Source organism: Mytilus galloprovincialis, chromosome 2, assembly GCF_965363235.1.
Source record: "Mytilus galloprovincialis chromosome 2, xbMytGall1.hap1.1, whole genome shotgun sequence".
NCBI classification, from domain to species: Eukaryota; Metazoa; Mollusca; class Bivalvia; order Mytilida; family Mytilidae; genus Mytilus; species Mytilus galloprovincialis.
The window spans coordinates 1696772-1709681 of record NC_134839.1 but is presented as its reverse complement, the minus strand read 5'-3'; the positions used below and the strand labels follow the sequence as shown (position 1 = coordinate 1709681).

General features: G+C 32.5%; 1 protein-coding gene across 6 annotated transcripts in view; it reads right to left on the bottom strand.

Moving 5' to 3' along the window:
* Window positions 1-2911: 2911 nt before the first annotated feature.
* The window catches only part of LOC143062659 (centrosome-associated protein 350-like), a 137241-nt gene continuing 127242 nt past the window's right edge, over window positions 2912-12910 (bottom strand). For all 6 annotated transcript variants that reach the window (XM_076234348.1, XM_076234349.1, XM_076234351.1 and 3 more), the window contains 4 exons: window positions 12333-12549; window positions 9971-11700; window positions 8729-8846; window positions 2912-7978 (listed from right to left, as the gene is read on the bottom strand). In XM_076234348.1, coding sequence (XP_076090463.1) covers window positions 7329-7978; window positions 8729-8846; window positions 9971-11700; window positions 12333-12549 — 2715 coding nt within the window. In that variant the 3' untranslated portion in view covers window positions 2912-7328. The remainder of the gene's footprint in view (window positions 7979-8728; window positions 8847-9970; window positions 11701-12332; window positions 12550-12910) is intronic.

The following is a 12910-nucleotide window of genomic DNA, read 5'->3' as shown; positions in this document are numbered from 1 at the left end:
GATCTATTCGAAGCTTATATATACATCCTCTTATAGAGACATATAAGTAATGGGGATGTGCTGTATCACATACATTCAAATACTGGGATATGTTCCTTGAAGCAGTAGACATTTTGCTCTCAAATGATAGAGCAGAACGAGATGGAAATTGGTCACTTCCTTCAGATCGTCATCTCAAATGTTACCTTATTTTTTCGTTACCAACCGTACCATTTACTGAAGGTGGATGCCAATTTACATACTCGATATGCTTCAACTTTCTTAGAATATTCGATCACCTTTTATAGATGGCTACTTTGCCTTTAGACATAAATCTGGACACTTTAACGGTACATGGACCGACATGGCAACAGAAAAGACGTTATAAAAGCCTCAAGGGGATCAGGTGGCACTGTAGGCATAACAAATCAAAAATCTGCACTTGTTAGATTGATCCTTACTATACATTTCCTAGAATCCCTTAGTTGTGTAACGCTGAAAGGGGCTAGAAATGATGCAAATTCACAAGAAGAAACAAAATTAACAGCAATGAAAAGAGATGAAGAACATGTTATTGCCATTGTGGACCATGTGAAAGAACCATGACTGATCTGATCCCTTTGTTGTGGAATCCCATCCTCCATGTCATATCAATATCTCTTCTATAATGCATGCTACAAGAGTTATTCGAGATTTTTTGCTCACCGCTGTCGAGGAAGGCTTGAACATGTCTAAACATTTCATCACGTGTGCTATTTCTTTAGTACAGTACGGAGTTTTATAGTTCAATATCAAAGGCAAAACTAAAAACGTTTGCTAACATGACAACAAAAACAAACCTTAAATTTAAATTTGGGGAAAATAATTTTAGGTCTCATAAATCCATAACTTGTATTTAGACGTGCACTGATTTTGACAAAAGGTAGAGATGATGTTACCATAGAACATGTGCTATCGCACCCTGTATGTTCCATTCCAATTTTTCTTTTTCAAGATGACGGCACCATGAGAAAGTCATGCAAGTCTGATTTTGTGAAGCAAATTAAAATCTGAAGTCACTTGTGAACTTTCCCTGCCTTCCTTTGCACCATCACTCACAACTTACATAAGAGATCATGTATTGATGTTAAGAAAGGTAAAACATTCGCTGACCTTGTAGCTATTAAAAAATATGTCCCAATTAATTTCTACAACGCACACAAAAGCACATGTTGCAGATGTTTTTGACCGCTACGACATGAACAACTGTATGAAGTCTGTCGAAAGGAAACGCCGCAAAAAGTCTACAGCTTCCATCAGATTATTTAGGAGAGAAGTATTCCTAACTGGAACACTTTGACAAATCCCCTATGATGCCTTTAACTTAGACCCGGAGTTAAGAGAAATGGGAAATAGCAGAAGAACAATCATACGGACCTCTAATACAAATGTGATTGTTCTGTGTGTTCACTACTATAATTATATGAGACACACAAGCGAGTTGTGGGTAAAGATGGGGAACATAAGCAGTGTAAAGGATGAGCGAAGATTTTCAACCATTCTTTAACTACATGTATATTTGTAAACTATTGCCTGCTGTACGACACAACTTCGTCTCTGTTTGGAGTAGGTAAGCAAACTGTCTACAAGACTTTGTGTCGGACGACTATTTCATAGGTTTTTAGAGTTTCTGTAATATTGACAAAGATGAAGCCTTGTTTGGGCATGAAAGTTAATTCCAAAGCTTTATGATTTGAAAAATCTCTTTGAAACCATCCAATCATAATAATTATCAAATGCACATCAAGCTTGCCACCAGAAAAGATGTAAGTTTAGTCAGATTACCTCCCCATGAGGCGACACTGAAGCAGCATGTTTTACTTACTTCGATTCAAACTAAAAATTTGGACCGCATTACACATTGCTAAACCCCCTATTCCGTCAATTTTAGAATACGGTTGGTGAGAGTTAAATGATTCATTACACCCCGTGTATTTCAAAGGGCATATGTCAGCAGAATTCTTGCAGGATCTTGTGTTTTCATTGAAGGGAAAATCTCCATGTAAAAAGTCATTCGTTTGTTCGCAACAAAATTTTACATGTCTTGAGCTTTGCTCCTGTAAATGGTCGTAATTATGTAGATATTTCAAATCATGTTCCTTGACAGATGAATCAGAAGATACTCCTGGCATAATTCTGTTGTGTGGATCTGTTTGATTTGAGTTTTGAATTGTAACTGTTTTCGAGGTATTGAGTGCTTTTTAGATTTAAAGAATTATATGAATGAGCTTATGCAAAACACGCCTTCAATCATGGTAGTAGGCTTCGGGTAAAATAATAATATTTATCCTTTATTGCTGAGGTTGAATGGCAGCCGGCAAGGTAACTACTGTAACTTTAACATAATATGTGTATAACAGATCAAGCGTTTGAAAAACGCCAATTTCCAGAATAAATCGATTTCCTAATTAATTGTTTTTTACACTTTCAAGATAATTCATTGTTAATTGATTTGAAGAAATGTCTGTTTCTAAAATTTAACCTAAATTGTTGTATATATCTTCAAATTTTGAAAGTGTGGAAGAAAACAAATAAAAACAGAATTTGATCTTTGACCTTATTTTATGCAAAACTGTTACCACATTTTTTTTTGACGACATCGATATTTCAAAAGTACTAATTTTTCCGAATCCAATGATATATAATATAGCCATATAGTATCTTTGACGATTAAATCTTAAAAAAATTGAGTCTGGTCACCGTACTAAAATTAGTACAACACACTTTGTCTAAAAATATAAGAGAAAGCGCAGGTGGGATTCTTTAATTTTCCATTTATCGTCTAAAAGAAATGCACTATAAAATAACTGTGTTCTCTTGGCTATTGTTGCCTGTTCTGATAATCTGATTGGTTCCAGTTGTAATGCTGAGAAAAAGTAAAAACAAGTAGACAGTTGTTTTTATGTTAGATTTTATTTTCTATGCCTCTACTGCTGAGAAGCACAAGTGTTACAATTTTTGCATAGATTACAAAAATGAAATGAATGACTACAAATATACAAAATATTCTTATGAAAAAATACAAAATATTATTGTTGACTAAATCTATTTATAGATTAATTACATTGTCAACATAGAATGGACAATTGACACTGTTTCATAATTGTAAAACTAATACTGACTACATATTGTGTCTCTTTATGTTGAGTTTTATTGGTATTCTTAAACAAGTAGGCCCAAGAGAAATAAAAAAAATTGAAAACATGAATGAATTTTTAGAGTAAATTGGTCCCTATATTTCACAACTTTGCAGGATTTAGACCTAAAGTTTTATGATGGCTGAAACTTATAAAAAAACTTTCCCCAATTCTTTTTTCAGTCAGCCTGTCACAAAGAACACCCATAATAATCAAAAGATAAATATTCACAAAATGTGAAATGCTTATTACTATGTTTGAATGGAAGAACTTTCAGCAGCAAATAAATTCAATGATAAACATGAAATAAAATGATCTGCCAATGATTTACTTTGTATTTCATTGTTTTTTTTTATAGAACAGAACTTTTCAAGTAAGGAGGTTATTGTGATGTTTAAAACTTTGAAATGTAGTTTAAATTTACATGACTAACTAACTAATTTTATTGGTTGACATAACACAATTTAAAAAGTTTTTATATTGATATATCAGTTTGTTGTCATTTTATGTATGTGCACCTTGTATGGTTGAAATTTCTGATCAGATGATGAGAGTTCATTAGACTAATAAAGTGTAATCAAAATCAATCAAATTTGAAGTGAATTATTTTTCAGTAGAGATATGAAGGTACATTTTAAATAGCAATGGTCAATTAAAGTTGATGCAGATCTTCGGTCTTAAAACAATCTAGTAAAAAGTAAGTGGATCTAATCGTCTAACGAGAAAAAACAATATTAATATTTTAGAAATTTACGGCATCAATAACTTTCCCTCATTTATTGCAGTATTCATCCCTTTTAAAAATGTTTTATCTCTTATACTCAGAAATTTTTACTTTTGTTATTTGTGATATCAATAAAAACCGAAAATCCTTATTTTCATGTGCACAACCTTCTAAAAGATAGTAACATTCAATATAGACTATAAAGTAATAGTCATTTATTTCAAACATTTAGAAGACAGGAGACAAAAATCAACAAGTTCAGTAATTCATTAACAAATTTGTCAAAATGGATTGATTCTTGAGAAAGAAAAACTGATTTAATACCACATTCAAAACACAAAACAGCAATTTCATTAAACATATTTTTTTCTAAAATCAGATCTTATAACAAATATAAAACATAACTTATTTATAAACAATATATAATAATATCATGTAAACCTCGGTGGATTCTACAGGGCAAATATTGAGTTTCTTTAAAGTATAACGACTTGTACAAGATCTAATAAATATAATAAATAAAAAATTCTGTACATTGTATACAATGTAATAAATAAATAGTCATCTACAGTTATAAACAGATGCTGCCCTCTAAGAATATACAAACTATATGTTGTAAAATATAAAGCTGAGGAATTATTTGGAGTTATTTCCCTTTACAGTTAATATTTACACAGTATTTGAAGCATCAGAGTTGCCTCATCAAAAGCACTGATAAGATAGTATCATGGAAATTAATAAAATCAGTGGCGGATCCAGAACTTTTTCTAAGGGGGCCCGGTGACTGACCTAAGGGGGGCCCGCTCCAGTCATGCTTCAATGATTCCCTTTGTAATCAACCAAATTTTCCCCACAAAAGGGGGGGTCCTGGGCCCCCCAGCCCCCCCCTGGATCCGCCTATGAAAATAAACTGTAAGCTTCCCATAGCAGAATAGAGACAAAGTTTACTTTAAAAATTTTGGTACAGATTTAAAATTAACCATTTTGAAAACAATTTTCTTTTTTTAAATCAAACCCTGGAAACTTTAATATAATTTTGAACTCCTAAAGAAACATCTTCAGAAATGGAGTGGCTAAACAATGGTAGACTAAAGCATTTGAACAGTGGAAAACTTAGACCAAAATGTACTTTTTACTGTTCATTCAATCAAAAATGCCCTATGATACAAAACTTGTTACACTTTCAACTGTATTTTATGGAGAGTTTACTTAAGAGGGTATCCATGGAAAAACCAGGCAAAATGTGGCACATGACATATTTTGTTTTCAAATTTTTTTCATCTATTTCATATCACAAATTCATTCTTTCTTAAAGTTAAATTTTGTTTTTTTGTTAACTGCAACAAATAATGCGAAAAAAAAAAAAAATACATAGAAAGTACTGAAAATTCATTGAATGAAAAGGGAGATAACTCTTCATTTTGTACAAAAATTTGTTGCATTGTTAGTGAAATTTAAAATCATTTTCTGAGCCATCCACTGTTGATTCAAAAATATTTTTGACATATATATCATTTGTTTGATATAAACATTGCATTGGAATAAAAAATTCAGTGTGAAAAAAAAAATATGTTGTGCCATCCATATCATAGGATTTGCCTGATATTTACTTGGACAGCCTCTTAATTACATTGACATTTTTAAAAATATAAATATAGTAAATTTCTCAATTCACAAAAAGGCAATAAATCAATACAATATAAGTCATTTGTAAGTGGCACATAGAAACATTTGGCACTAATAAAATAGCACTGTATTTCCTAGAATTTATCTTTGTATTGCCATGGTGAACCTATGCTTATATTTGCGTTTTTCATTTTTTTACTTAGAAAAACAATAGTTCGGAGAATAAGTTTTCCTAGAATGTTTTAAAAATCCTGGATTTCCATTGAACTAAATATAAATTAACACAAATCATTAATGAAATCTTAAAAAAAATACAAAACAAACAGCGGGGTGCACCTTTTAAAATCCTCTATTCAAATCATTGGAAAATTTAAATGCCTCAGTTTCAAAACACAATAATAAATGCATTATCTGTCTTGTAATAAATATAATTAAACAGAACCGGATATATGTTTTCTTTTCTACGAAAAACAAACTAATCCATTTTAAAGTTTAAATGCTAATTCTGTGTATTAAACAAATATAAAGTTACACACAAATTTCACATGCAAAAAGTATGATGATTCATCCAAGGTTATATTTTCCAATCTCACTGCTTGAACAAATTTGATGAGTTTTAATTTTTTGCCAAATATTTTCATCACCCTTTTCATACAATGTTTTTGTATTTTTCTACAAAATTACAATCTCTAAAATAGTGGCTACAGTCAATTTCGCATCATTAAACCTTTAAATGAAAGTAGTGTGTTGCTGGCATGGCAGCCTACTCGCAGTGCCGGTTGAGCTAGTTTTCTGATTACAGAGAGCATGTATCTTTGTTTTACAATTAAAAGTTAATTCCCCTTAGATGTAACAAAAACAAAAATTAAAAGTTGTTTAGTTCTATACTTACTATGGCAGTGTTTGAAATTTTGATAAAAATTCAAACTATACAGACAAAAATTGTGCCTTTTGGATACAATAATGTTAAATCTCAATATAACTAATAATGCTAATTGTTAAGGTTTATTTCTTTCAGTATACAACAAAATTGAGGTGGGATTTCATAAGGACGGATTTTTTCAGCCATTTTAACAATGAGAAAATTCAGCATTTTTTAATATGATGTAGTAATGATATGAAAATGACAGGACGGAATGTTTTTTTCATATACGCCATTTCAACAGTGTTGATTCATTATTACTCATTCATAATGTTAAATATGAGCAAAGGGAAGCAACTCAAATTAGTTTGAGCAAATGTTTTTGATGCTTTTTTTTCAAGGTATGGTTGCATTCTCAAATCCCTATACAATTGTTTTAAAAAGTTTTAAATGTTTTTCAACTTCAAACAATGATATATAATTTTCTATTTTGTTACCAAGTGCATTTTTCTTTTTAGGTACTTCATGATTATGAACAAGTTTTTCACAAATTCAGTATTGTCCTTTTTTTTCAAATATAAATTCCATAGGTCAATATTTTTCTTCAATAGATCAGTTAACCAAAAATATTTGTTTGCAAATCTGAATCTAAAGTGAATGAATAACAGGAACGTTGTTCTAATCCCATATTTTTTTACTTAATCATAATGATGAATGAAATCTAGAAATGACCTCCATAAATAGCACCACACAATATCACTGGATATCTCGCCTAACTTCTATACAAAAAATAAATAGTCCCTTCTATTTACAAAGTCTGTAACAATATCACATGACTACCGCCTCCCGTACAAAATATCACATGAGTGTCACATGACAACCTTACTTGTATGTATGCAGCACAAACACCTTTATTCCAGGACTTACAACCACCTCATGCTTTCATGATTCACCATATAGATCACACTCTGTTACTTTTCTTTTTCTGATACACTTTGTTCATAGTTTGAACAGTATCGTTCAATAACATGTCAAATATCGTATCAGTCAGTTGCATTTTGACAGCTAATTCATCCTCATCATAATTTATCCACCGTGGTTCTTCTTCCCGTAATTCCTCAACAAGAATATTGTCTACGTGATCCTTTCGTTTACGCACCGTCCATTTATTTCGGTCGGCTTTGCGAGAGCCATTCAAACCTAGAGTGTTTATCACAGCTTGCTGAACAATAGGAGTCAAATTCTCCATCGTTGTGGGAGGCGAAGCACCTCTGAAATGTTTTTGATGTCTACGTTTAGGTTTTTGCCACGGAGGCGGTTCCTCCTCTTCGTCTTTATAAATGTCTCTAATTACTTCCCCTGCCAAGTCAAACAGTAATGTCTTAAACACACGTCTACTATTACTATCTAAATCACTATTAATGTCCTCTTTTGAAAAATAATTATCTGGAATTTGAACATTGTCTAATGGTTCACCATGACGTCTTGACTGCCAATATATCTCGACAACATCTGCCACTATGCCACGGACTTCCTCCGACTCATGCGGCACTGCATAGTAAAGGTCTTCTGAAACCATTTTTTGAAGTTCGGCTTTCATAAGTCTTTGCTCTGTAATAATAAATATTTTGTTTTATTCCATATCAAATGCTTGAAAATGTAAAAGATATTATTAACTTTAAACAGGTGTGTTATGAAGTATTCATGAACCATTTAGATACATGTATTTGTATTTCTCTAGAGATGTGACTCTATATTTTTGACTGTCATATTACCACATATCACAAACACAACAAAAGAAAGCATACCCGTCCTTGATGGACCACACCCATCCTTGATGGACCACACCCATCCTTGATGGACCACACCCATCCTTGATGGACCACACCCATCCTTGATGGACCACACCCATCCTTGATGGACCATACCCATCCTTGACGGACCACACCCATCCTTGACGGACCACATTTGTTTAAAGTACATATTTCTGAGGATTCATTATCATTTGTTGGAAAATAGTTTTAGTGGGTATCTTTAGTAAAGGTGACAAAAATATGCTCAACAAAATAAGTTTTCTATAGGTTTGCATGGTGAATTTGCCAAAAGTAAGAAATAAATTTCCCTTGAAAAAGTATTTTCTCTCAATCTATGAAAATTATAACAATGTATCAACAAAAAATAAATGAACAGACAGAAATTGTCGGGTTAGATAGATAGCAGTGTTCCTCTAAATGTCATTTGCTGTTTAACCCTTTTTATCGGGGTTATGAAATTTTAACATCATTTTTTCCTATTCTGAATTTAAAAATATTATAACTGTATATTGATGTTAAAGTTGAATTAAATAGTAAATAATTTCACCTTCACTTTCTGGATAAGGAGGGGGAGGTTTATCAGGCTTATTAATATCATCATCTATGTATTCCTCCTCCCCTCCTAACAGATCAGCGATATCTTGTTGTAATGTTTTCAAGTGATTCTGAAAAAAACCCAAAAACATATATAAATCATGTTCTTAATGTTTCTTGTTTTTATTTTGAATGTACAGAACAAGGAAACAAAACAATTTACCAATTTGCGTGATCTTTACATTTGACCCGCTTCCGTGTGGCTGTTATGGTTGATGGAAGAAGTTTGCAATCAAAACTAAACTCTTTGATTTGAGATTTTATCCACACAAATATATATATTTTTTTTATATCATTGTTCACCACTCTATTTATAACTGTTTGCAGTAATTTTTGAAGCTACAGTAATTTAAAATTCTTTAAATGAATATTCATGTCTTAAGTCAATACTGAAATGTCTTTTTGTGGGAAATTTCACCTTTGGCTCATTAATGTGTGTTGAATTTTTTAACCACCATTTCAATTTTTGGATGATCAAGAAATAAAATTACAAATTTCATCAGGCTGTTGATGATCTTGTTTCAATTTATTGTTTTACATTCTGCCATGTGTGCAACTTGTGTAGCAAACTATATAGTATGGGTTTTGCTCATTGTTGATGGACATGACATAGTTCCTTACATCTATGTCATTTGGAATCTGTGGATAGTTTTCTCATTGGCCATCATATCAAATCTCCAATATCTATATATCAATTGATATTTTTCCTCATCAAACTCTGTACGAAAGCATGCTGTCAATGCATTTGCATAAGTCTTCTCTTTTTGTAAAAATACACTTGTAGTTAAATAACTATACAATAATAAATAGAGAATATCATATGGCTTTTTTAATATCACATCCGTATCAACCGGAGATATCAATATAATCCCAAGAGTTCTGCTTGAAGTATTATATTGGTTGTGGGTTGATATGATCTGAGATATTAAAAGTCATATCATATACACTTTATTATACACCTCACATGGATGTTTTTAATGTGACATGATGTCATACAGATTAGGGTTTTAAAAAGCTTTTGTAGCAGTGAATGATGTTAATGATGTGACATCATTCGGATGGTGAAATAAAGTCTTTACAACCGTGACCAATATCGATATCATCACAGATAGCTGATACAGCAGGATTGTTGTTGACTGTATGACACATACAATTTATCTGTTTTTATTACTAAGTATATAATAATGTACCATACCTGTCGAGTACTGTTAGGATCTGGCAAAGGTGACCCAGGTCGAGGAGGCACATCAGAAGGCACATTAGTTGGTTCAGGTTTATTTAAAACCACAAGAAGTTCCTCAGATGGTGTCATTTCTGATTTAATTTCCTTTTGTTCCTCGGGGAAATCATCAAAATCTATTAGATTTGTAACTTCTCCGCCCCTACTTCGTTGTTTGTTTCTAGTTGTGATCATCTTAGTCAAAGCATCATCTAATAATGTGTCCACAAGTTTGTTTGTCAAATTATCACTTTTTAGATTTTTCTTTACAAATTTTTCCTTTTCTTGCTCATTTGCATTACCATTCATTAAAATGGGTTCAGAGCCATTCTGTAGAACACTGTCTATGGTTCGCTGAGGTTTTGGAGCCACTGGCGGAGATTTCTTTGATATAAAATTGCGTTCTTTCTCTACCAAGTCTACCAGTATTTTATCTGTAATTTGGTCAGCCAACAGTTCCTGTTCCTGTTTATGCTGATCATCTTCAAAGTTTTGTACATTCTCGTCCACTTCTTGGATAAGTTGATTTAAATCCTCCTGGTCAACAGACGTATCTCCACTTAAATTACTTTCCATACTGCTCCTAATTAAACTTTCCTGGCTTGTCCTCATTTTCGGAAGAGGAGCATTGGAAAGGTCATTTGCCGGGACCATTACTCCATGATTTGGTCGGCAGGTGAAGTATCGCTGACCATCATCATAAGTTCCGTCATTTCTCCCCTCTGGAGATTCTAATTCCACTCCCGCCCAAATACCTGGAGCAAATTTTACCCGTCCTTTGAACATGAGAGTACCACATTTTCTAGTGCCGTTGGGACCTGTTACTTGAACACGATCTCCAACAGTATAGTTAACAAAATCTTCTGTTCTTTCATCATCTTCTGTAGTTGATGGAGGCTCCTCATCTCTAGGAGAAGCCAATGGAGTTTCCTCATCCTCGTCAAAATCTTGATCTGGTCCAATCAACTGATCAATATCGAACACACCTCCAGGAATCATAGGAGATTTATCAGGGGAGGTAATTTGAGTTGGCTTCTTTTCTATTTCTGATCGATCAGATTCAGATTCTTCGCAGAAACTTGAAATACTTTTACCACTGGATGGTCGTGAATCTGTTTTTGTCGTAGAAGGAGGTGACTTTGGTTCAATGTCACTTTCGTCATACTCATTGTTATCATTATGGACATTATTTAAAGGTTTAATGAATGACTCATCATCGTCAACATTGCTGTATACATGTTCACTTATCACTTCCGAGATCACATTTTCTGTAATCGATCGTGGAGACGGTTGAGGTTTCAAGTCTATGTTATCTGGCGGCAAGCTTCGGGCACTTGTGATCTGTCTATGAGATGTCATCTCCTCAGTAAAGTCATCCTGATAAGAGTAGTCTCTTGGACTCCTATCTGTATCCTCTCTTGGGCTTTTGACCTCAGATTTTTGAGATTTAGGTAATTTAAGCAATGCGGAAGATGTTTTTGATTTGTCTGTGAAACTGTCTGCTTCAGAAATTTCTTCTTGAATTTGTTCGGTAAGTTCTTCTTTAATGGATTCATCTTCCCCATTTGTAATTCTCTTCTTTGACTCTACCGTTGCCAGAGATTTAGATGATTCACTTCCTTCAGAAATTTTGTCCAATGAAATTTTTGTAGGAATTTGTGATTTTGGAGGTGTTGGTCTTTGGTCAGGTGAAATTGGTTTGGTCTCTGAAACAATAATATAGAAAATTATATAAGAAGGAAATTTTCATATTTTTAATGATATAAGGCTTGAACTAAAGCTTTAAAATTTGCTGGTCAATTTCTATTAATTGTTGGAAGCAAACAATTCTAATATTATACTTTATCATATATATTGATTTTAATGTTCAATTGGTTTGCATCACATTCATTTGTTGTACCAAATAATACCATTAGGATCTGGCAAATAGCTTTTCTGATGTACTGTGTAATCATACAAAAGGCTTCTTTGCATACTTTAACAGAAGAAATTTTCACAGAGTTTGAAAAGTAACACAATTCTTGTACCGAGTAGCTCTACATGACTTTCACTAAATTTCAGACTGAATATCATTTTCAATTGTTTTGTGTGATGAACTAAGGAATGTTACAAAATTAAATACAGGAGGGTAATTGGAGACACTTATCTAAGACCCTAACCATCCGTAAAATAATTTCATTTGTATTAAAATCCTTACAAAAATTTTCATTCCCACATCCTATAAATTTTTGATCAGCTCTAATATAATGAAGCACAAACTTGTGTCACACTACCAAATCATGCAATTGATTTTTTCTTCTTTTATAATAAATGTTGAAAAAGAGTAATATAAATTCACCTTTATCATCTAAAATAGATGGTGAACTCTGAGCAGATTCATCATAGCTTGAGTTACTAGATGTCCTAGCTTCCTCATTATGTTTGAGGGGTGTTTTAAGGGTTTTGGGAGGACTGACTTTAGGTTGTTTGATCTGAGGTTTGACACTATTGACAGGTTCATGCTCCATTTCTTTCTGTAGCTCAGTCTTCAGCTGACTAATCTGGTTGTCGTAAGCCTGAAATATCAAAAGGTTTGAAAGTTTTGTTATTCACAAATTGTGACATATTGCAGCAGTTGGTTTTTTGCAAATATATTTTGTTTTTCATGTGTACATTAATAAATGAATGAGCTATCTTACAAATAGCACAGCTAGACAAATATATTATTAATAAAATATTGAAATAATGACATAAGAGTGTGTCCTAATAGGAATTCTTTTGCCTTAGAAACTGCAGGAGTTATGATTAATTAGTCTATAGTAGCTAAAATTTTGTTCAAGAGAGAAGTAAACTGCCAACCAAATTGGTATTTTGCTTAGATTTCTAAGCCTTTATTTTTCAATCACTGTGAATTATAAAAGATGTTGGGTACATTAC